This window comes from Silurus aristotelis (assembly GCF_946808225.1).
Source record: "Silurus aristotelis genome assembly, chromosome: 26".
In the NCBI taxonomy this organism is placed as follows: Eukaryota; Metazoa; Chordata; class Actinopteri; order Siluriformes; family Siluridae; genus Silurus; species Silurus aristotelis.
In genome coordinates this window covers 9,287,477-9,307,735 of record NC_139599.1, presented here as the reverse complement: position 1 = coordinate 9,307,735, position 20,259 = coordinate 9,287,477, and the positions used below count along the sequence as shown (strand labels likewise).

General features: G+C 37.6%; 3 protein-coding genes across 11 annotated transcripts; 1 reads left to right on the top strand and 2 right to left on the bottom strand.

Annotated features, from left to right (window-relative positions):
* Positions 1 to 91: 91 nt before the first annotated feature.
* Positions 92 to 2,983, bottom strand: rpl7a (ribosomal protein L7a). Its single transcript, XM_083531980.1, has 7 exons — positions 2,782 to 2,983; positions 2,434 to 2,583; positions 1,950 to 2,090; positions 1,054 to 1,133; positions 723 to 853; positions 466 to 535; positions 92 to 248 (listed from the first exon to the last, which is right to left on the bottom strand). Exons 1-7 carry the CDS (start codon positions 2,966 to 2,968, stop codon positions 144 to 146), a joined length of 864 nt encoding a protein of 287 aa, XP_083388106.1. The 5' UTR covers positions 2,969 to 2,983; the 3' UTR covers positions 92 to 143.
* A 908-nt stretch (positions 2,984 to 3,891) lies between these two features.
* Positions 3,892 to 10,119, top strand: med22 (mediator complex subunit 22). 9 transcript variants are annotated; one of them, XM_083532023.1, is made up of 5 exons: positions 3,892 to 4,008; positions 4,260 to 4,406; positions 5,279 to 5,359; positions 5,494 to 5,702; positions 9,551 to 10,119. In XM_083532023.1, the coding sequence occupies exons 2-5, from the start codon at positions 4,284 to 4,286 to the stop codon at positions 9,738 to 9,740; spliced, it is 603 nt and encodes a 200-aa protein (XP_083388149.1). In that variant the 5' UTR covers positions 3,892 to 4,008; positions 4,260 to 4,283; the 3' UTR covers positions 9,741 to 10,119. The 9 variants fall into 9 exon arrangements, 8 of the variants coding, with proteins under 8 accessions (XP_083388149.1, XP_083388155.1, XP_083388148.1 ...); XR_014531839.1 differs by lacking the exon at positions 9,551 to 10,119 and adding an exon at positions 6,120 to 8,440 and having other exon boundaries at positions 3,910 to 4,008; positions 4,256 to 4,406; positions 5,494 to 6,034; XM_083532022.1 differs by having other exon boundaries at positions 3,910 to 4,008; positions 4,256 to 4,406.
* On the bottom strand, positions 10,120 to 19,554 carry cUnh9orf78 (chromosome Un C9orf78 homolog). Its single transcript, XM_083531989.1, has 9 exons — positions 19,355 to 19,554; positions 19,115 to 19,174; positions 16,037 to 16,088; positions 15,819 to 15,889; positions 15,635 to 15,706; positions 15,291 to 15,488; positions 13,922 to 14,058; positions 12,040 to 12,138; positions 10,120 to 10,826 (listed from the first exon to the last, which is right to left on the bottom strand). Exons 1-9 carry the CDS (start codon positions 19,432 to 19,434, stop codon positions 10,732 to 10,734), a joined length of 864 nt encoding a protein of 287 aa, XP_083388115.1. The 5' UTR covers positions 19,435 to 19,554; the 3' UTR covers positions 10,120 to 10,731.
* Positions 19,555 to 20,259: the final 705 nt, after the last annotated feature.

Sequence of the window (20,259 nt, the reverse complement as noted above, 5' to 3'; positions counted from 1 at the left end):
TGTCTTATTGCCCACTCAGACACCCAAATCTGAACAAAATGTTTTTCACCAGATAATTTTAGGTGATTAAATAAAAGCCATAACACTTCAGTTTTCTGAGAGTTTTTATTTTACTTATAAACATGCACATCTGTGCTAGGAGTTTAACCCAGTTTGGTAGCCAACTCCTTGGCCTTTGCCTTTTCAAGTTTAGCAATGCGTGCAGTGGACTTGGGGCCCATGATGTTACCTCCCCAGTGACGGCGGATCTGAAAAGAGTGGAAAAAGGACACATTAGAACATCTGCATACTTGTCTGATAGCCAAAATAAGTACAGCCTCCATTAACCATGCACCATTTTGCACAAAAGAGAAACAAATACATGTCTTGTAGCTGATTATAGTGGAAATAAGGGCATAATCCAGTACATGTAATTTTAAACGCAACTGCCCAAAATTATTGTAGCAATTAACACATTGCGCTCACCTCCTCATATCTGTCATTGTAGTTAGTCTTGATGGCCTCCACCAACTTGGCAAGAGCAGCTCTGTCCTCACTACAAGGTCAGAAAACTTGTTAACATTAAATCCTCTAGTGAAAGTTCATCTTCACAGGAAAACAAATCTTTTTTGCTCAGGGTTAAAAAGCTCATTTAAAACCACATGGTTGTTCAGGTGAAGAAATTCAGACATCATTGCAAAAGAGGCTGAGAATGCATACACAACGAAGAAATTGTTACTTACGGGTTGGTCTGTGTGAAGCAGACAGATGTGCAGGTCTTTCTGTGCACAAGTCGGCCAAGTCTTGCTTTTCCCTTGACAATGCAGTATGGGACACCCATCTTACGGCACAGAGCGGGCAAGAACAATACCAGCTGGACAAGATATTAAATAAACTGTTAAATAACATTACTGATAATTTTTTAAGCAACAAATGAATAAAACAGCTGTGATTGTGCTCAGGGTTAAAAAGCTCATTATTGATCTTCATGTTGCATTCAGGTGAAGAAATTCATGACATCATTGCAGCAACCACATGATTATGTTAATGCATTCAGCCAAAAAGAGCACTGACCTCAATTGGGTCCACATCATGAGCGATGACAACCAGCTGGGCCTTTTTGCTCTCTACAAGTGATGTGATTGAGTTCACACCTGAGCAAAAAAGAAAAAGAAAGAAAAAGAGGGGGGGAGGGGGGGTCTTGAACTTTAATTTAGCTGTGGTAAACCATGACAATTTCCCCTGTGGCACCACAGTATGACCAAAAACTTAAACCCTAGTATTTCAAAGCACTATATTTCAAACAGTTAATTTATAAAAGAAAAGATATTGATATGGCCAAAGAAAGTCAATGCAGCTCTGTAAAATGATCTGGCAGAAAACCTAGCGATGCTGAATGAAAGCCATTCTCTCAAAACAATTCTAACTAGAAACTGAAAGAAACACTACAAAATTATCAGCATTGTGCTGAAGGTGGGGCAAAAAAAAAAAAGGTCTGGGTAATTTTATTAATCTCACCATGGTCAAGCAAATCTCAAACCCAAGCTGAGCAAACATCAGATATCTGGGATCAATTTTTATTAACATTGAGATGAAACGTTACAAATATTGCCCAAGTCCTGGCAAAACAGCTGCCCTGTTTAATACAAAGAGTTAATAAATACAACACTATCACGTATATGATCACTGGCTACAAAAGCACTCCTTTCCGTAAAATTCATAGTTTCCTTTCATCTATATTAGAGGTACAAACACCACCCTAACAGAACACAATACCAAATTTCACCATAAAATTATTAATACATGTCACTAGAGGGACAGGGTGTCACATTGCCCAAACACAAGTGAATAAACTGCTTTAATTACAGCATAGTAATCCAAATGGAGAAAGGCTTTTGGTTGTTCGCTCATCCCACAATTCCATAAATTCTGTTTACTGTTTACAGCTAGACATAGACGAATCCACTCACCTGCACGAAGGACAGGTGGTCTTTTAGTTGGGGCATCTCCCTTTCCTGCAGCCTTCTGTTCAGCACGAGCCAGCAGCCTGCGCTTCTTCTCCACCTTGGTTTCAGGCCTGTACTTGTGAGCCAACTTGAACAGCTGGGTAGCTGAATACAGATTTAGTTTAGACAATTAAACATTAAAATGCATCTATGGCAAAGAATTTACATTAAGAAACAGTAAACTCAAATTTTCAAACAACTAAATTGTTACATCAAATGATTCCAGTCAGATTTTGTCTCATCAAAGTCCTATTAATTACACTACCAAAGTGCAATCATAGTGCATCAGTGATCTTGGTGGGCAAAGTGTCAACATTAGTTATCAGATTTGCTTCACATCATTTGCACAGATTTAACACACTGGCCTTCTAACATGATCAAAAGCAGAACTTTATAGCCAAAGCTAGAACCAGCACCATCAACCCTCACATAATAGTAGCTGACCTACCAGTCTGACGATCCAGAGCCTGGTTGAACTGGTTAATCGCAGGAGGGACCTTCAAACGCTTGTACAGGATAGACCGCTGGCGCTGCAGGCGAACATAGCGTGGCCATTTCACAAACCGGGTCAGATCCCGTTTGGGCTGGATGTCCTGACCTGGGGGAGTAAGTAACAAAGAAAAACTTAAGGAAAAAAGCTAACACTTTACAGACCAGATCAGTGCGCAACATCAGGCTGCATCAGCGATCTTGGTGGGAAATTGTCTGCATTGCTGTTAAGATAGCAAATATTCTGTGTCATCATCTGCACCGCCAGTAAAAAAAACAATTCTGTGACAGAATGAATGTTACCCACCAATGCCAAAGTTCTTCGGCCTTTTCTCAAATAGGGGATTTACAACCTTCTTGACCTCACGCTTCTTAGCGACAGAAGGGGCAGGTGCCACCTTCTTCCCCTTGGCCTTCTTTCCTTTAGGCTGTAAAAAAAAGTGTAAAAATAAAATAAACCTAAAATAACCCTTGATCAAAAAGACAGGAGACATGCGAGTGCAGCTTTTGCTCAGATTTAAAAAGCTCGAGTTTTTGCTCCACATGGAAGTTCAGGTGAAGAAATTCAAACCATCATTGCAAAAGCAGCATGTGCCCAGTTCTATAATTCAAGACAGCCTAACAACTCAAATTAATCCTCCGAAATTAATTTCAAGATTAAAGAAATATTCAGGAATATGCTGGTGTTTTCTTAATAAATGTACACTTTCCTGAACTCTAAGGCTTCATGAATATCGTTTAAAAGAGCAAAAATGTTTACAGTGAAAACCTCATTACTCAGAAGATCCAAACTGTCCATATGATCACACTTGCTTCAGGATGGAAACAAGTGGATGCTATAAAACCATCCTTAAGGAATTACAGCGATGAGCCTGAATATGAAGGGTTTTATTTATCAACTGAACATTTCCATGTTAAAGTTTCTTTCGCGTTAAAATGTAGTTAATGACTTAAAACGGGATTTAACCTCATTAGCCAACCAGCTAACCGGCTAAACAGCCTTCTGTATACCCTAAACTAGGCCTAGGAAACTACACCACAGCTAACATGTTTAAACAAACGCAGATACTGCAAAACAAACCAATTTACTAATACAACTCAATTTCCCAAAACGCAAACCTCCAAAAAAAAAAAAAAAAAAAGCCACGAAAAACACAACGCGGCCAACAACAAACAGGGCTAAAGCACTGCGGAGCTGGAAGCCATCTCACCAAGCTAAGACCGAAATAACTACTAAATAAGCATCATATTTTTTCTAATATACACCTATACACGATGAAATGACTCTTTAAAGTTCATACACTTTATTCTTTTAAACCTGGGTTAGAGTAAAGAAGAGATGTTTAATGATTGAATATCGTTGGGATTCCAACTGAATTTCAGATTCACACTCACCATGTTGGTTCAGACAGAAAGGAAGAAGAAGGGGCTTGTGGGTAATTTTAAGCGGCGCGACGCTGGGAAGTGACGTCATTTTCGAGCGACAGGAGCTCAGGAGCGGTTTTGTTTTTGGAGAATTTGTTACAGAATGCACGTAAATTACTTACTTTTGATTCACTTTTACGCATTTAACTTAGTTAAATAAAGATAAATATTTAATATCGATTTTAGCGCCGGGTTGGTTAGCAGCTGGTATATATTCACGAGCAGCCTTGAGGCTTACAGTAAAAGCGAATCATATAAACGGGAATTTGAATAGAAGTTTGGAGAAACTGGTGTAATGCAAACTTTCAGAACAGTTATGACTATTACAAAATCATGTTCTTTTCCTTTCTTTCTAGTTAGAAAACTGAGCTGTGGGGGTAAAAAATGACCACACAACGGGTTCTCCCGCAAAGTAAAGAAACTCTTCTGCAGAACTACAACAAGAGACTCAAAGATGACATCAGATCCATCTTGGACAACTTTACTGAGATCATCAAAATTGCCAAGGTTGGTGCTGAGTTTACTGGATCTTGAAAACACTCCTGACCTGTAGGTTCTGAGTTAAAACCCACAGCACACCCAAACCCGCCACTTACACCCTGAGTTTTCACTCACCGAAGTGTTCAGACAGGTCTCAACCCAACTGTAAGTAAAGGTGGTAAAGGGGCTTTTTGCTTGTCACATGTATATTGCACACTGAAATTCTTTCTTCGCATATCCCAGCGATGTTAGGAAACTGGGGTCAGAGTGCAGGATCATCCAGAGGGTTAAGGGCCTTTCCCAGGGGCCCAAGAGTGGCAGCTTAGCAATACTGGGGCACAACCTTTCAATCAGTAACCCAGAGCTTTGGTCTTTTTAAACTTTTAGATCAACTCTCTCCATCACAGTTTTGGGTTCCTTTTTCTTTTCACACCTACACTGATAGAATAATGATAACACTCCAAATTTTTATTTAGCTGAAAACCGAAATGAACTGATTTGTTATCCTGCTCTGTTTTCATTTAAATGTTCCTGGTCCACATAATTATATTCTGTATATGGAGCCTAAGGCATCAAATAGATTTTTCTCAAATAAAATACTTTGATTGTGAGTAAAAGATGTACTGAATATTACAAATTTAAAAATCACAAATTCGACCTATAATGCTGCATGGAATCTAGTTTGTTGCAAATCATGACCTTTTTCTTCTCCATGTATTTACATTTTTATACTGACACATGATAAGTTTAACTTGTGCAACTGGCTGCATGTGAATAACTGTAGAGGTGTGTTTAAGTGTAAAATTCACCAATTTGCCAAAACAAACTAACAAGTTAGAATGCTGATGCCAATTTCATTGGAAATCTGTGTAAGAAACAAATGTTAAATCATTTCTCAGGTAGAAGATGAAACACAGGTGTCAAGAGCAACACAAGCGGAGCAGGACCATTACGAAATGCACGTCCGAGCTGCCAACATCGTAAGGAATCTTTCCTGTTCTGTCAAGGACATTATTCTCTAAAGCCAAAATTTGACATGGCTATACATTTCATTTCTATGTATTTTTACTGATTGTTAAACTGTATATATGATTTTATTTTATTTTTTTAAAAGGTGCGAGCTGGTGAGTCTTTGATGAAGTTGGTGTCAGATCTGAAGCAGTTCTTGATCCTGAATGATTTCCCATCTGTAAACGAGGCCATTAGCCTGCGCAACCAGCAGCTGCGTGCCCTGCAGGAGGAATGCGACAAGAAGCTCATCTCCCTGCGTGATGAGATTGCTGTTGACCTGTACGAGCTCGAGGAAGAATATTACTCCTCCAGGTACAAATAGATCCTCCAGAGAGCCTGTAATCCTGCAGTCGAGTGTCATATACACTCGAGTGTCATATACACTTTTATACGCACATAGATTATAACACATACCCTCGTGCCTTAGACGACATGTTTAGAAGTGTTCAAAGGGCATTCACAACTATAGTGCCTTTAAAATGGAATAAGAAGATAAAAGCGGGTTACATTTTGTAAAGATGTGAAAAAAGTTGTAATTTTGTCATAACATTTATTCTATTTTTCAAGCAGGTTAGTCAAAAGTACTAAAAGGGTAATCTTGAGAACACCAAAAATCTTGTACCAAAGGGAAAGATTGTGTGAATGTGGGCTTGGATTCCATAAAACATTATGCACATGTCTACATTTCCTGCAAATATAAATATATAGATATAGATATAATGTCAGAAGTTTAGAAACATCTTGTCTTTTATTGCTTTTATGACGCATGCATACTACTTTTGTTTATATGCAACACACAATGTATTTTAAAATATTAATATTTACTTTGACCAGAGTAATATATAAATGTAGAGATATTTGTACAAACATTTATTAAACAGTTAAATGTGATCTTTTTTAATCCTCCCCTAAAATGAATAACAACATAACACACATTCAGACAGTTAGTTTCCCCAAAGATTCAGTTGAAATACTTTGCCATGCCTTTTGTAAAACTTGCCAAAGGTGTTCTTCAATAAAATTTTATTCTAGATATGGATATTCTAACCTGGAAATCCACTTTATCCCAGAGCGATTCAATAGGATTTTAATGCATGTACTGGGCAGACCATTCAATGTTCGACACTTCAGCCGGCTTTTTGCTTTTGAAATAACCCTCGAAGAGCTAGGACATCCTAGGATAAGTCATTGTCTTGTTGTACAGTGAAGTCGGTTCAAATTAACCACAGTCCAGATGGAGTTGCATGGCTATAGCCATGTTGCTTCAGTATTTTTTTTTACCGGGAATAAGTCTCCAACCATCCCTGCTCCAAAACAATCCAAAACCATTAAGCTCTTACCTCCATGTTTGTCTGCGTGTGAGGCAAAGTTCTCTTCTGAAAGCCAGAAATGTCAAAATCTCTCCATAAAACTTTGTTTCAGTAATTCACTATACAAATCTTGTTCGTTTTCACTTTACAGTTTGTTGCATAAAAGCAAAAGGAATATACACGTGTCTCAAAATGATACAAGCTAGGTATTTCCAGATTTTTTTAAAGCACTGTATATAAGCGTTAATAAAAAAACGTCAAATAATGTTTGTAATCTCAAAATTTAGTGTTAAATTAAATTTAGAGAAATTAGGAAAAAAAAATAAAGCACTGATTTAAGAAGCAGCTGAACTCACAGATCAGACCCATGTTAGAACTTGGGTTAATAGTCTAATAAGCATGCTGGATTGGTTTTACACCCAAATTGAAGTGTCCATGACCAGTCACAGTTTATGATCTTTGTCATGAAAATACCAATAAATGCACTGTGTACAAGTAAATAGTTTTGTTATGTTTCTTAACACAAGTGTCTACAAATATATTTAAAAACAGTTGTGGCCAGTTTTCTTTCTGACAAGCTTAGTTAATGTCCTTAATACAAATGCTTCAAACTGCTATTAAAGTAATTATAAATGTAAAAGTTACCCATTTCTGCCATAATGCCACTATCCTAGTAGTTGGTCTGATGATGGCATTAGCAGCAAAAAGGTTCTGCCCCAAAAGCTCAATTGGTTCATGTTTTAGGATTTGGCTCATATTTTTATGAGCTTTCCTACAGTTTTTTTTTTTTTTTGCTAGTTCGCAGTTTGGTCTGCTGAAATACTTTTCTGGCTCGGCATCTGGACCACAATCCACCACATAATGACTCCTGACTTAATGTATTGTTTGAATATTGCAGAAATTATGCTAGTGTTTGTTTCATTGAGTTTATTGGGTGACTTTAATTTGTGGGTGCTTGTGGGAGATTTTTCATTTAATCTGAGCAGTGCAAATATGGCTATTTTACCCACCTATTGGCAATATAAGAAGACTGTAGGAAAGTAAAAAAAAAAAATGTTCAGAAACTATTACAGTATTTCCAATTCAGCATCCAAGGCTTTTATTATGCCCAATGGTTTTGTTCAAGAAATGTTAAGTTTCATTAATAATAGTGCTGAAGGACACTGAGCTGCTGGTGCTTATTTGTAAATGGTGCTCATGCTTTAATTCTACACAGCTTTATACATATCATTTCGCAGGTCAGAATGACTTTGTTGTCTTAGGATGCGGAAATTTGCGACACCGGCCATTTGGCTTTTATATCCTGTGCTGTTAAATTGGTTGAACCCCATGATTTTATGCACTAAATCAGGTATTGATGTAGACTCTGTACCTCTGACCTGAGGAGCACACTGCGAGTAATTCCTGTACATTTATGGAATGTATTTAGACTTCTTTTATTGTATTTGATTAAAAAAGGTTATCAATGTCCTGTTAAAATGTTAAAAAGAATTGTATGATTTTATATAAATACATTTTTAGCTTGCACTGGTAACATCTATAATGTTTACACTGGTCTTATTTTTTAGAGAAGAGTTGATCAGTTCTTCTATGAACTAGAAATTAGCAGCTTAGAAAATGTAAAATACCAGCTATAGATAAACAACATTACTGTTCAGTGTTGTAACGTTAACATGTCCACCCATTGGGCCTGTTTGGCCATTTTAACTTTACAAATAAATCAGAAAGAAAAGAGAGCAACTTTGATGTCTTTAGTATTTATTGGTCTCTTCCAAAATGGATTTTCCACCTTTGCTTCAGCCTTCAGAAAAGTCTTTACTACTCTCAGCTTTTTGCTTCTTTCAGTTACAAAGTGTCATCATAAATGCTATTCGTTATCTTTGGAATTATACAAGTAAACAAAAATACTATAGAACACAATGTTTTTATAATCGTAATATGACTTCTCACTTTTTAACTGCCTGCTTACTTTTGAAAATGCTTTCTGCCTCTGTTTTGTGTATTTGCTTTACCTGCTTTTATTTTTAAAGAAATAATATCTGCTTTCATGCTAGTCACCATCTACCACATCTGTAGTGTATGTGCATTCACCATGGATGAGGGTTTTTTGTAGACAAAAAAACTAATATAAATCTTTATCTCTAAACAAACAAAATCTTTAAGTAAAGCACATATTTTGGTAAAAACGCTTTTAGTGTGTACTACTTTTTAGATGGCAGAATCTGTGGTTATGCATTAACAATGTACAGTCATGAAAAAAAGAAACTGCATCCTCCTTTACTTCTATGTTTTTATGTATCCGGGTCTAAATAAGCGATTTCAGGTTCTCACAACTTTCTTTGTGTTACAAATAGACTCTGGTGACAATTGAATAATCAGACAGATTTCAATATGTAGTAATTTCTCCAAAAAAGCAAAACAACATTTAGAATCCTGGTGGGTATAAAGCAGAGTTCTCCAGCATTTTAATGATTGCAAGTTTTCCAGGACCTGTGGCCACAAAACTAGCCCAAATAATCATCCATCCACCATCATCCTTGACTGTTTGAATGATGTGTCTGTGCTGATGCACATCTTATTTGTGGTAAATACACACATGCTACAGAGGCAAGGTGGTAGATGAACATAGGTGTCTGCTAATAAACATGTTCTCAACCCTGGTGACGTCTATTCTAACTACAACTCAGAAAATGCTGTTAAACAGCTGATTATTTGAAAAATACTAATATACTAAGCTGTGCACGACATAGGGGATCTCCAGTACCACGGTTGGGAACTTGTGTTTTAAGATATCTGAAGAGGAAAGATTTGTGTGCATATATGTAATGCCTTTATATGTGACATTTCTAGCTGTGGACAATGGGATGGCGTCGAGTTGCCATTATGCGAGGCATTTCGTCAGCGTGACAGTTGGGGGTCACCATATACAGCCACTGACCCTTCAAACCCCATTACAGATGATTCGGAAAAGCCTGTCGCTACAGAAACAATGTCACATCACCTCAATGGCCATGGAAGCAGCACAAGTGAACAGTCTTAAAAAAATAAAAAGGAGATATTACATAAGCTAACTACTTAATCGTTGCTTTCTACAATTAATTTCTGAGCCAAATAATAAAAAAACACTGATGTAAAAATTACACTCATCTGCATCTGTGTGATGGAACAAATGTTCTTTTTCTATGTTTGACTACTGTACATTCCTCTCTCATACCTCACAGTATTATAGTGTGTGTGTTTACCGTACATAATTGATCACTCTTGGGTTAGGAAGGCCCAGTTAGATCTGTCACCCCCCATAGTTCTTTTACTTGATGGCACATAGAATCTCATTCATTGTGTAATTTTTTACTGTGATATTGTTTGAAGGCACATTTCATTAGTTACATCCACTATGAATAAATGGTTTGACAAAGTAATATGTTTCTGAGGTTTTATTTAACTAAATATGCAGTATGTAACATTTTAGTAAGGAATCCAGGAAGTTATTAAGAAGGAAATCACGTTCACATACATTTATCCCATCCATTCATTACCCTCATTACCCTCTATCAGAATCATAGTGAATCCAGAGGAATCCCAGGAACTGTCAATATCAGAACTTCCCCCACTCCTTAGGGCAATTAGGCATAGAAAGTAAATACTGGCATGTTTTGGGAAATGGAAGGAAACCAGAGTTCACATAAATGTGGAGAACATGCCCCATTCCACATAAACAGTAATCCGAGCTAAAGATAAAACCCTGGAGAAGTGTGGCAGCAATACTAGTGCCACTCATGTTCACACTCTACATACAAAATAATCCTTTGGACTTATTTTATATATTTTTTTTTATATTCATAGTATGTTGGTTGACTGCTTTTAATGAAGTCATACACACTGCAACATTATCATCAAGTGATTTACATTCAACTCACAATCAATATAATATAATGCAGCCACGTATCCCTTGCACTTTTGTTGAGAAGACATTATATTTACACCTGTAATGTGTTTTTTTGTGTTTGATTTTCTGCAAAAGACATGAGGGATCAGTATCTCCGGTTCATCTTTTTGAATCTCTCATAATGATAGTCATCTGTGGCCTTCTCGTTGTTTGGTCTCTTGCGGTAGTTGGGTGGCGATTCTGTAAAACAAAAAGGCGATGGGGTGGGGATGACCATTAAAGTGAAACCAGTGATATACTGTTACATAGCAAATGAACAGACCAAAATGTGTACTATGGGAGCAGAATCCATAGTCATCCTGGATTACTTTTTTTGTGTTCATTATCTGAGAATTTAACAAAAGCAAGGACAATGTGTTTCCCCTGTGGTTCACACAATCTAATCTAATCTTACTATCTATCTACACATACGTTTTACTTTTGCACCCAGAACAAGAATGATATATATATAGTAGAAAAGTAGCAAGTGATTGTGTAACATTAATACCATCTCAATATAGACAATACACTGTTCTTTTCCATACTATCCTGTGTTTTTATATCCTGTATAGGATTACATTTTAATGATTTCAGTTATCATTTCTACTTTTACCACTTAACTTACAGTGCATATCAAAAAATTGGAAAGGCCTCGTCTTTTCATCATTTTTTTAGACACGTTTTTGTTTATATGCAACAAACTGGGTAAAAGGCAAAAAAATAAGTAAATAAATACATAACACACAAGAATTGGACAATGAATGACTGAAAGAAAGTTCTGTGGACAGATGAGTCCAAACATAATACAATCATACAACAAGACAATGATAAGAAGCATAGTGTTATCCACTACTCTGCTCTGGGATGAACTGGACCACAAGGTCAGAAAGAAATATCCAACTAATAAAGAACATAAGATTAACAAGAAGCATTGCAAAGTATTTCTGCTGAATGTTTGTAGAATAGAACTGTCCAGATGCCAAGAGTGTGTAAAACTGTTATTCATGTTAAGGGGGGATTAAAAAAAAGAAAATAGTGTAATATATGTACATTTATATATTAGTTTGGTGATAGTAAGTCCTCATCATTAAATCACCTAGTATGTTGCATATAAACAAGAAGAAAATGTGTGTCTCAGAAATGATAAAAAGACTGGGTGTTTTGACAGACACTATATATAGACATTTACTTGTGGTTACATAATACACATACAGTATATACAAGCCCAGACACACTATATAATTAAAAATTTATAAAAAAATAATACATAATATAAAGCTGTGAATTAACCTGGATGCCCAGATCAATGATTATACAGTATATATATTACACACACAGTCTGCATAAGTGACAAACACTGATGTGATTTAACTCTGACAGTCTTTTGTGTGTGAGTGTGATGTTTTGCACTTACTTTCTGGTGCCGGTTTCTCAGTGTCTCCTACGCGCAGTGGTCGTGCTTTGGGCTCTTCTCGGTGCCGTCTGTGAGGTGCGTTCGAATCTTCATGGTAGACTGAAAAGTGAATAACAGTCAATTGCTGCACTGTCCCATATTTTCAGTTGACATACAACCAAACACTCGTCTGTTTTAACAGTGAATAGAAAAAGCTGTGAATTACAGTGAGGAAAATAAGTATTTGAACACCCTGCTATTTTGCAAGTTCTCCCACTTAGAAATCATGGAGGGGTCTGAAATTGTCATCGTAGGTGCATGTCCACTGTGAGACATAATCTAAATAAAAATCCACAATATATGATTTTTAAACTATTTATTTGTATAATACAGCTGCAAATAAGTATTTGAACACCCGTCTATCAGCTAAAATTCTGAGCCTCAAAGACCTGTTATTCTGCCTTGAAAATGTCCACCTCCACTACATTTATTATCCTAAATTAGATGCACCTGTTTGAGGTCGTTAGCTGCATAAAGACACCTGTCCACCCCATACAATCAGTAAGAATCCAACTACTAACATGGCCAAGACCAAAGAGCTGTCCAAAGACACTAGAGACAAAATTGTACACCTCCACAAGGCTGGAAAGGGCTACGGGGAAATTGCCAAGCAGCTTGGTGAAAAAAGGTCCACTGTTGGAGCAATCATTAGAAAATGGAAGAAGCTAAACATGACTGTCAATCTCCCTCGGACTGGGGCTCCATGCAAGATCTCACCTCGTGGGGTCTCAATGATCCTAAGGAAGGTGAGAAATCAGCCCAGAACTACACGGGAGGAGCTGGTCAATGACCTGAAAAGAGCTGAGACCACCGTTTCCAAGGTTACTGTTGGTAATACACTAAGACGTCATGGTTTGAAATCATGCATGGCACGGAAGGTTCCCCTGCTTAAACCAGCACATGTCCAGGCATGTCTTAAGTTTGCCAATGACCATTTGGATGATCCAGAGGAGTCATGGGAGAAAGTCATGTGGTCAGATGAGACCAAAATATAACTTTTGGGTCATAATTCCACTAAACGTGTTTGGAGGAAGAAGAATGATGAGTACCATCCCAAGAACACCATCCCTACTGTGAAGCATGGGGGTGGTAGCATCATGCTTTGGGGGTGTTTTTCTGCACATGGGACAGGGCTACTGCACTGTATTAAGGAGAGGATGACCGGGGCCATGTATTGCGAGATTTTGGGGAACGACCTCCTTCCCTTAGTTAGAGCATTGAAGATGGGTCGAGGCTGGGTCTTCCAACATGACAATGACCCGAAGCACACAGCCAGGATAACCAAGGAGTGGTGCTGTAAGAAGCATATTAAGGTTCTGGCGTGGCCTAGCCAGTCTCCAGACCTAAACCCAATAGAGAATCTTTGGAGGGAGCTCAAACTCCGTGTTTCTCAGCGACAGGCCAGAAACCTGACTGATCTAGAGAAGATCTGTGTGGAGGAGTGGGCCAAAATCCCTCCTGCAGTGTGTGCAAACCTGGTGAAAAACTACAGGAAACGTTTGACCTCTGTATTTGCAAACAAAGACTACTGTACCAAATATTAACATTGACTTTCTCAGGTGTTCAAATACTTATTTGCAGCTGTATCATACAAATAAATAGTTAAAAAATCATACATTGTTATTTCTGGATTTTTATTTTTTTTTTAGATTGTTTCTTACAGTAGACATGCACCTACAATGACAATTTTAGACCACTCCATGATTTCTAAGTGGGAGAACTTGCAAAATATCAGAGTGTTCAAATACTTATTTTCCTCACTGTATGTTAGTGTTGTTAATGCTAAAACTAACTCTTTGACAGATTCGGAAGAGCGATGGCCAAACTGATGGAGAATACTCACAGCGATTATGCTGGACGTAGTTCACTGCGATGTTGGTTGGAACAAATGAAGTACCACTGTCTTTCTTCTTATTCCGCTGCTCAGCAATCAGCTTAGCTTTGGCATCCTCTGTACTGATTATGTTCTTTATCTTGGCACTACACAAAAGAGAATAAAACGGTTTAGGACACACACCACTATACATTGTATAATGAACAACATAGTGAATATGAATATTCATATTCATCTCTGAAGGTCACATTTTCTAAGAACAGTGTTCTGTTTCATTCCAGGAAGCTCTATGAACACTGGAATGCCAAATGTTATTCCCAACAGCTGTGCACCAATTGTCCCTTGTGTTGTTCATTGTTTGTTTCTCGACAGCTGGCATCTGCCTTCACATTGTGATAGATGTACAGTACGTTCATCTATCAGTACGTTCATCAGTATAAAAATAAAATATACGGAATTCCAGGATGCATTCGGTTAAAAAAAAAAAAAAAAAAGAAATAGTTCAACCCGCTGACTACAGGTGATTCTTATTTTATTCTGATTACAGTAATTTTGTTATTATACTATAAGTTATTATACCTTTGAATTCAGGTGTAAAATCAAACATACAATATTCACACCACAGCAGTGTAGAAATTAAGTCTACTTGGTCAGAAAGTGCTGATTCATTTTCTACATCAGTTCTAACAGTGTTGATTACAGGCAAATCACAGCATTAGATTATATTATAAACAAATTCACAGAGACTATAGTGAATCCTCCACATCTAAAAGTAAACAGGTTTAAATGAATGTAATAAATGTTTATATGATTTAGTTCTCTGTGAAAATGTATTTAACGGCCAAGGACCTCAAGAGAGAGAAGAAAGGAAGGTTGTTTCAGGACAGAGGAGTAGGAGCTGTGTGCTTTATAGCTGCTCAGACATTTCAAAACACTAAATATGGCAGTTTTAGTACACAAAAATAAAACAGCACAAAGACAATCAAAGTGCTATAGTATAAGGAGAAGAAAATAATTCACTATATGATATTAAGGAAAATGTTTAACTCTGGGATCTCATCACATCAAATAAAACTCCAACAGCACATCATGTCCTTCACTCATTCCATTAGCCAGTGACTATTTCAGCTCATGGGAGTTGGAACACGTTTTACATGTTGGACACATTTCTCTTGGTGAATTCATATCCTCATTGTTATGAACTCAATTAGCACAGCTTGTAGAGATTTGATTATGTGACGTCAGCTGGCTTTGCCACATCCCGAGTGGGTTAAGACTAATTCATTTGAACATGCCTCAGCTGATGATCTTCCTATTCAGCAGTTTAGAATAGTGCTTATTTTTCCTTGGATAGTAATTCAAGATGACAAGCGCTTACTCGATTCCCAGGTCCACTTCTGGAATGCCGCTAAGCATCTGATTGGACAACATCTCTTCTGTCTTTTTGGCAGAATTGACCCGGATGTTCTCGGGCAGCTCATACAGGAGATCCTCAGCATTCTTCATCTTCACCTTCTGCTCCTCTGCCTCCAATAATCCTTTCTTCTTCTTCAACTCGGTTTCAATGTATTTCATCCTAAAAGGAGAAAAGAACCATTTTTCACTACTCTTGCCTTTAACACATTATATAGTTTATATTACATACATTGTTATTTATGCGCTACTACTGTTTATTTAGCCTGTATCTAATATTTATATCTCCATATAACTTCATAGACATACATGTCTGCATCTTCATCTCTTCTGTTTGTTTCAGCTGAGAAAGCAGTTCCCAGGTTTAGATCGTCCTCTGTTCTGAAAATGGGATAAATTGCAGGTTTGGTTACAAATACGTTCACACACTGTCACTGTAAAAGAACCTTGTGACCAAACACTGGCCTTCACATGTACACACTGGTACACTTACATATCTGTTGTTCTGTCTTTTACGTTCTTCATGTCCACGATGCCTCCTGTTTTGAGTTTAAATGGATCATCCTGAAATACATAGAGGGGAAAAAAATTATAATAAAAACCACAATTCACACATCACTGTTATCATGTAAACCGCTTAACACTATGCATAACTTTACAACAAATTATAATGTAATGGAACTGTAACATCTGTAATAATGAAGTAAGCACCTCTATCTCTGCTTCCAATGGTAGTCTCTCTCCAACAAGTAATGCTGCTAAACTGGGGAAAAAATAAGAATGGAAATTTTTTTTATTATCAGCCAGGTACTACAGTCACTTCTTTTTCTTCTTTCAGCTTCTCCCATTAGGTGTCACCACAGCGGATCATCTGTCTCCATACCCCCCTGTCCCCTACAGCTGCCTTTTTCAACCCAAGTACCTGCATGCCTTCCCTCAACGCATCCATAAACTTTGGTCTTCCTCTTTTCCTCCTTCCTGGCGACTCCATTCTCAGCATTCTCCTACTCATAATCAGCATATCCCTCCACTGCACATGTCCAAACCATCTCAATCTCACCTCCCTCACCTTGTGTCCAAAACGTCCTACATGCGCTGTCCCTCTAATAAACTTATTTCTAATCCTGTCCATCCTCATCATTTCCAATGGAAATCTCAACATCTTCAGCTCTGCTACCTCCAGCTCCACCTCCTGTCTTTTAGTCAATGCTACTGTTTTACCACAGTCCTATAAACTTTTCCTTTCACTCTTGCATATACCCTTCTTTCACAAATCACCCCTGCCACTCTTCTCCACCCACTCCACCCTGCCTGCACTCTTTTCTTCACTTCTCTAACACACTCTTCATTACTTTGCACTGTTGACCCCAGTTACCTGAACTCATCCACCTTCACCACCTCTTCACTCTGCAACTGCACAAGTCCACTGCCCTCGCTCTCATTCACACACATGTACTCTGTCTTACTCCTATTAAATTTCATTCCCCTTCTCTCCAGCGCATACCTCCACCTCTCCAGGCTCTTCTCAACCTGCTCCCTACTCTTACCACAAATAACAATATCATCCGCAAACATCATAGTCCACAGAGACTCTGTGGACTATGTCTGACCTCGTCCGTCAATCTGTCCATCACCACTGCAAACAGGAAAGGGGTTTAGAGCCGATCCTTGATGCAATCCAACCTCCACCTTAAACCAGTCTGTCGTTCCTACTGCAGTCACACTGTCCTCATACATGTCCTGCATCACCCTCATATACTCCTCTGACACACCTGACTTCCTCATACAACACCACAATTCTTTTCTTGGCACCCTGTCGTACGCTTTCTCTAAATCCACAAACACACAATGCAACTCCTTCTGACCTTCTCTATACTTCTCCATCAACAATCTCAAAGCATGTGGTGCTCTTCCTCAGCATGAAACCATACTAATGCTCACAGATGGTCACCTCTTCTCTCAGCCTGGCTTCCACTACTCTTTCCCATAACTTCATGGTATGACTGATCAACTTTATCCCCCTGTAGTTACTGCAGGTCTGCACATCTTCCTCGTTCCTAAAAAAGGTACCGACACACTTCTCAACACACTCTCTTCACTAGCCATCACATTTCCATCTGCATCCTTTATTGCTAACTTGCAGCACATCCCTCCCAGCCCGGTCCCTCTGCCTGTCTGATTGGTACAAATCCTTTTCTCCTTCCTTTGTGTCCAACTTCTCATACAGCTCCTCATAAGCCTTTTCTATGCCTTGCCTATACCAACTGAGGAAAATGGGATTCTTTCTCATTATTTTGGAATTAAATCTCTGTATTCATGAAAAGGTACAATTTCAACCAAAGTGTACATGGTGAGTTGTGAACTACTCAAATTTAGTCTTGTATTCATCTTGATTTCAGATGTCTTTTGGATTTATGCAGCCTTGAAGAGTTTGTTTATTTTTCTTCCATTTTTATGTTATTTGCTAAGTGATGATAGTTTGTTGGTTGGTGCTGTGTTTTAATTGCTTCTGAGAAGTTATGTTATGGGACAGTTTATCTTTACAGAACTTTAACAGTATGGAGTTTTCTGCTGGAAACCCAATAAACTTCTTATTGAAAAGTTTGATTAGTCCATTATATGTTTGTTCCTGTGAAGAGTTAAACAGTGCATTATGAGCGCATGAGTAGTATGGTTCCATTTTCTTACCCAGCTTAAGGTTTATTGTGGTAAATTCAAATATAATGCACTGTTTAACTCTGTTTAACCATACTGTTAAAGTTCTGTAAAGATAAACTGTCCCATAACATAACTTCTCAGAAGCAATTAAAACACAGCACCAACCAACAAACTATCATCACTTAGCAAATAACATAAAAATGAAAGAAAAATAAACAAACTCTTCAAGGCTGCATAAATCCAAAAGACATCTGAAATCAAGATGAATACAAGACTAAATTTGTATCAAGATCAGAATGTAACACTGGAGACTCCTTCCAAATATGAAATAAACTTCAATGATTACACGTTTTTTTTAACCCATTTCTTCATCTTAGATTATGCACTAGTCCCGTTTTCTGTCTCTATTTGCCTACTTGTACATTATTATTATTATTATTATTATTTTTGTAAAGATAATAAGTGTGAAAATTCTAAAATTTAATAATACACATCTATAATTCAAACTTAGCACCATGTGGGTACTCTTAAAATACTCATTTCAACCTATTCTGATTTGGAACACACTAATTCTTATCTTGACACTATTTTGGATGAAAGTATCATCAAGCTTCCACACTGGGTTACTGTTCAGAAGACCAGATGTTCAAGCCCCAGCGCTGCCAAACTGCCACTGTTGGGCCCCTGTACAAGGCCCTTAACCTTCTGTGCTCCAGGGACATCTTGGCTGATCCTGTGCTCTGACCCCAGCTTCATAACATCGCTGGGATATGAGAAGAACGAATGTCACTGTGCTATAATGTAAATTCTACAAGTAAACACCTCGTTCTGTGTTTACAGGTAGTCGTCGACTTACGAACACGATTGGGACCGACAGACCGGTCGTAAGTCGTAAGTAGAGTAGGCTATATGTACAGTAATGTGAGATGATGCCGGAAGCTGGTACGCACTGTCGTACTCCGTGGCTAGCGATTGTGGTCGTAAAGTCGACGACTGTACTATAGAAACAATATCGTATTACACCGCGGGCATTAATACAGAGTTGTAACTTATCCTTGAAACCGGAACTACGGAAATCATTAACATTTTCTGACCAATCAGAATCCAGAATTCACTCAATATATCTCTTACCTCACACCTTTCTGTCTTCTCCGTAAACTCTGCAGCTCCTTTGTTTCATTAAGTTTATTCCTGTTGGCGTTTAATAAAAAAAATAGTTAAACGAGCATATTCCTACGCGTGTCAAAATCAGAAAATAATCAGAATTTTATAACACAACCAATTGTTTACTTTTGGATGTAACAGAGAACGGTAGCTAGGTAGCTAACGATGCAATATGACTAAGCTCATTAGATAAAAAAAATAATCTACCTGACTTCAGCAGTTACTTTTTCAGCTTCCTCTTCATCAGAAGACTCCTCTTTCCTTCTGAAATTTCTACCCGCCGGCATTTTTGTATACTTTATTATGAATTGTTATAAAACGTAAATTTCTCCTGCTCCAAACTGGCAGCGTTTCGAGAAACAACGCTCACTTCTTCACCTAACGGAAGCAGCGAAAATCCAACAATATGGTTTATTACCGCCACCTTTTGGACTGGAGAGTGTACTTCTCTCAGGAGCTTTTTACTTACTTAAAAACGTTTTTTTTTCTTTTTCTGAATGAATAAATAAATAAATAAACAAATAAATAAATAAATAAATAAAAATCTTAAAAGATTCTTAAAAAACTTAATTGTAGTATAAATTACACGACCATGTTTTATCAACATAAAATGTATTCAAATATCAGGGTCATTACTCAAATGTGTGCAATAATAAGATGGTTATTTATTTAAAGAAATTTTTTTTATCTTGTAATCAATAAAACACATAAGATTTAAGTTGAAATTATTTATAGTCTGAATTCTTTTGCACTCAGTAAGGCTTATAAGAAGTCAGTGGAATAAAGGGGCTTTTTTTTTCACTTGTCACATGTACATTACAGCACATACAGTATATATCAGTGATGTTGGGAAGCTGGGGTCAGAGTGCAGGGTCAGCCATTATACAGTGCCCCAGGGATTTGCTCAAGGGCCCAAGAGTGGCAGTTTACTGGGCAATACTTGGTCTTGAACCCCCAACCCTCCAATCAATAACCCAGAGCCATTACCACTGAGCTACCATAAATACTGCAGAGGATCAATGTTTTATTCTTGCCTAAATCCCTACCTGTACCCTGATCACACTCTACAGACATTTATGAAACAACGAGAATAATTAACAGTCCTTTTTCTC

What these genes read in the sequence shown, in the direction of transcription:
- rpl7a (XM_083531980.1), bottom strand. Translation starts at nt 2,968, where the DNA reads ATGTCTCCTGTCTTTTTGATCAAGGGTTATTTTAGGTTTATTTTATTT. An exon ending in GGCTCTGGATCGTCAGACTG is followed by an intron (nt 2,091 to 2,433) that starts GTAGGTCAGCTA and finishes ATCTGTATTCAG; the next exon opens with CTACCCAGCTGTTCAAGTTG. An exon ending in ATGATGTGGACCCAATTGAG is followed by an intron (nt 854 to 1,053) that starts GTCAGTGCTCTT and finishes TATCTTGTCCAG; the next exon opens with CTGGTATTGTTCTTGCCCGC.
- med22 (XM_083532023.1), top strand. Translation starts at nt 4,284, where the DNA reads ATGACCACACAACGGGTTCTCCCGCAAAGTAAAGAAACTCTTCTGCAG. An exon ending in ACGTCCGAGCTGCCAACATC is followed by an intron (nt 5,360 to 5,493) that starts GTAAGGAATCTT and finishes TTTTTTTAAAAG; the next exon opens with GTGCGAGCTGGTGAGTCTTT. An exon ending in GAAGAATATTACTCCTCCAG is followed by an intron (nt 5,703 to 9,550) that starts GTACAAATAGAT and finishes TGACATTTCTAG; the next exon opens with CTGTGGACAATGGGATGGCG.
- cUnh9orf78 (XM_083531989.1), bottom strand. Translation starts at nt 19,434, where the DNA reads ATGCCGGCGGGTAGAAATTTCAGAAGGAAAGAGGAGTCTTCTGATGAA. An exon ending in AGAGATGAAGATGCAGACAT is followed by an intron (nt 15,489 to 15,634) that starts GTATGTCTATGA and finishes TTCTCCTTTTAG; the next exon opens with GATGAAATACATTGAAACCG. An exon ending in GAAGTGGACCTGGGAATCGA is followed by an intron (nt 14,059 to 15,290) that starts GTAAGCGCTTGT and finishes TCTTTTGTGTAG; the next exon opens with TGCCAAGATAAAGAACATAA.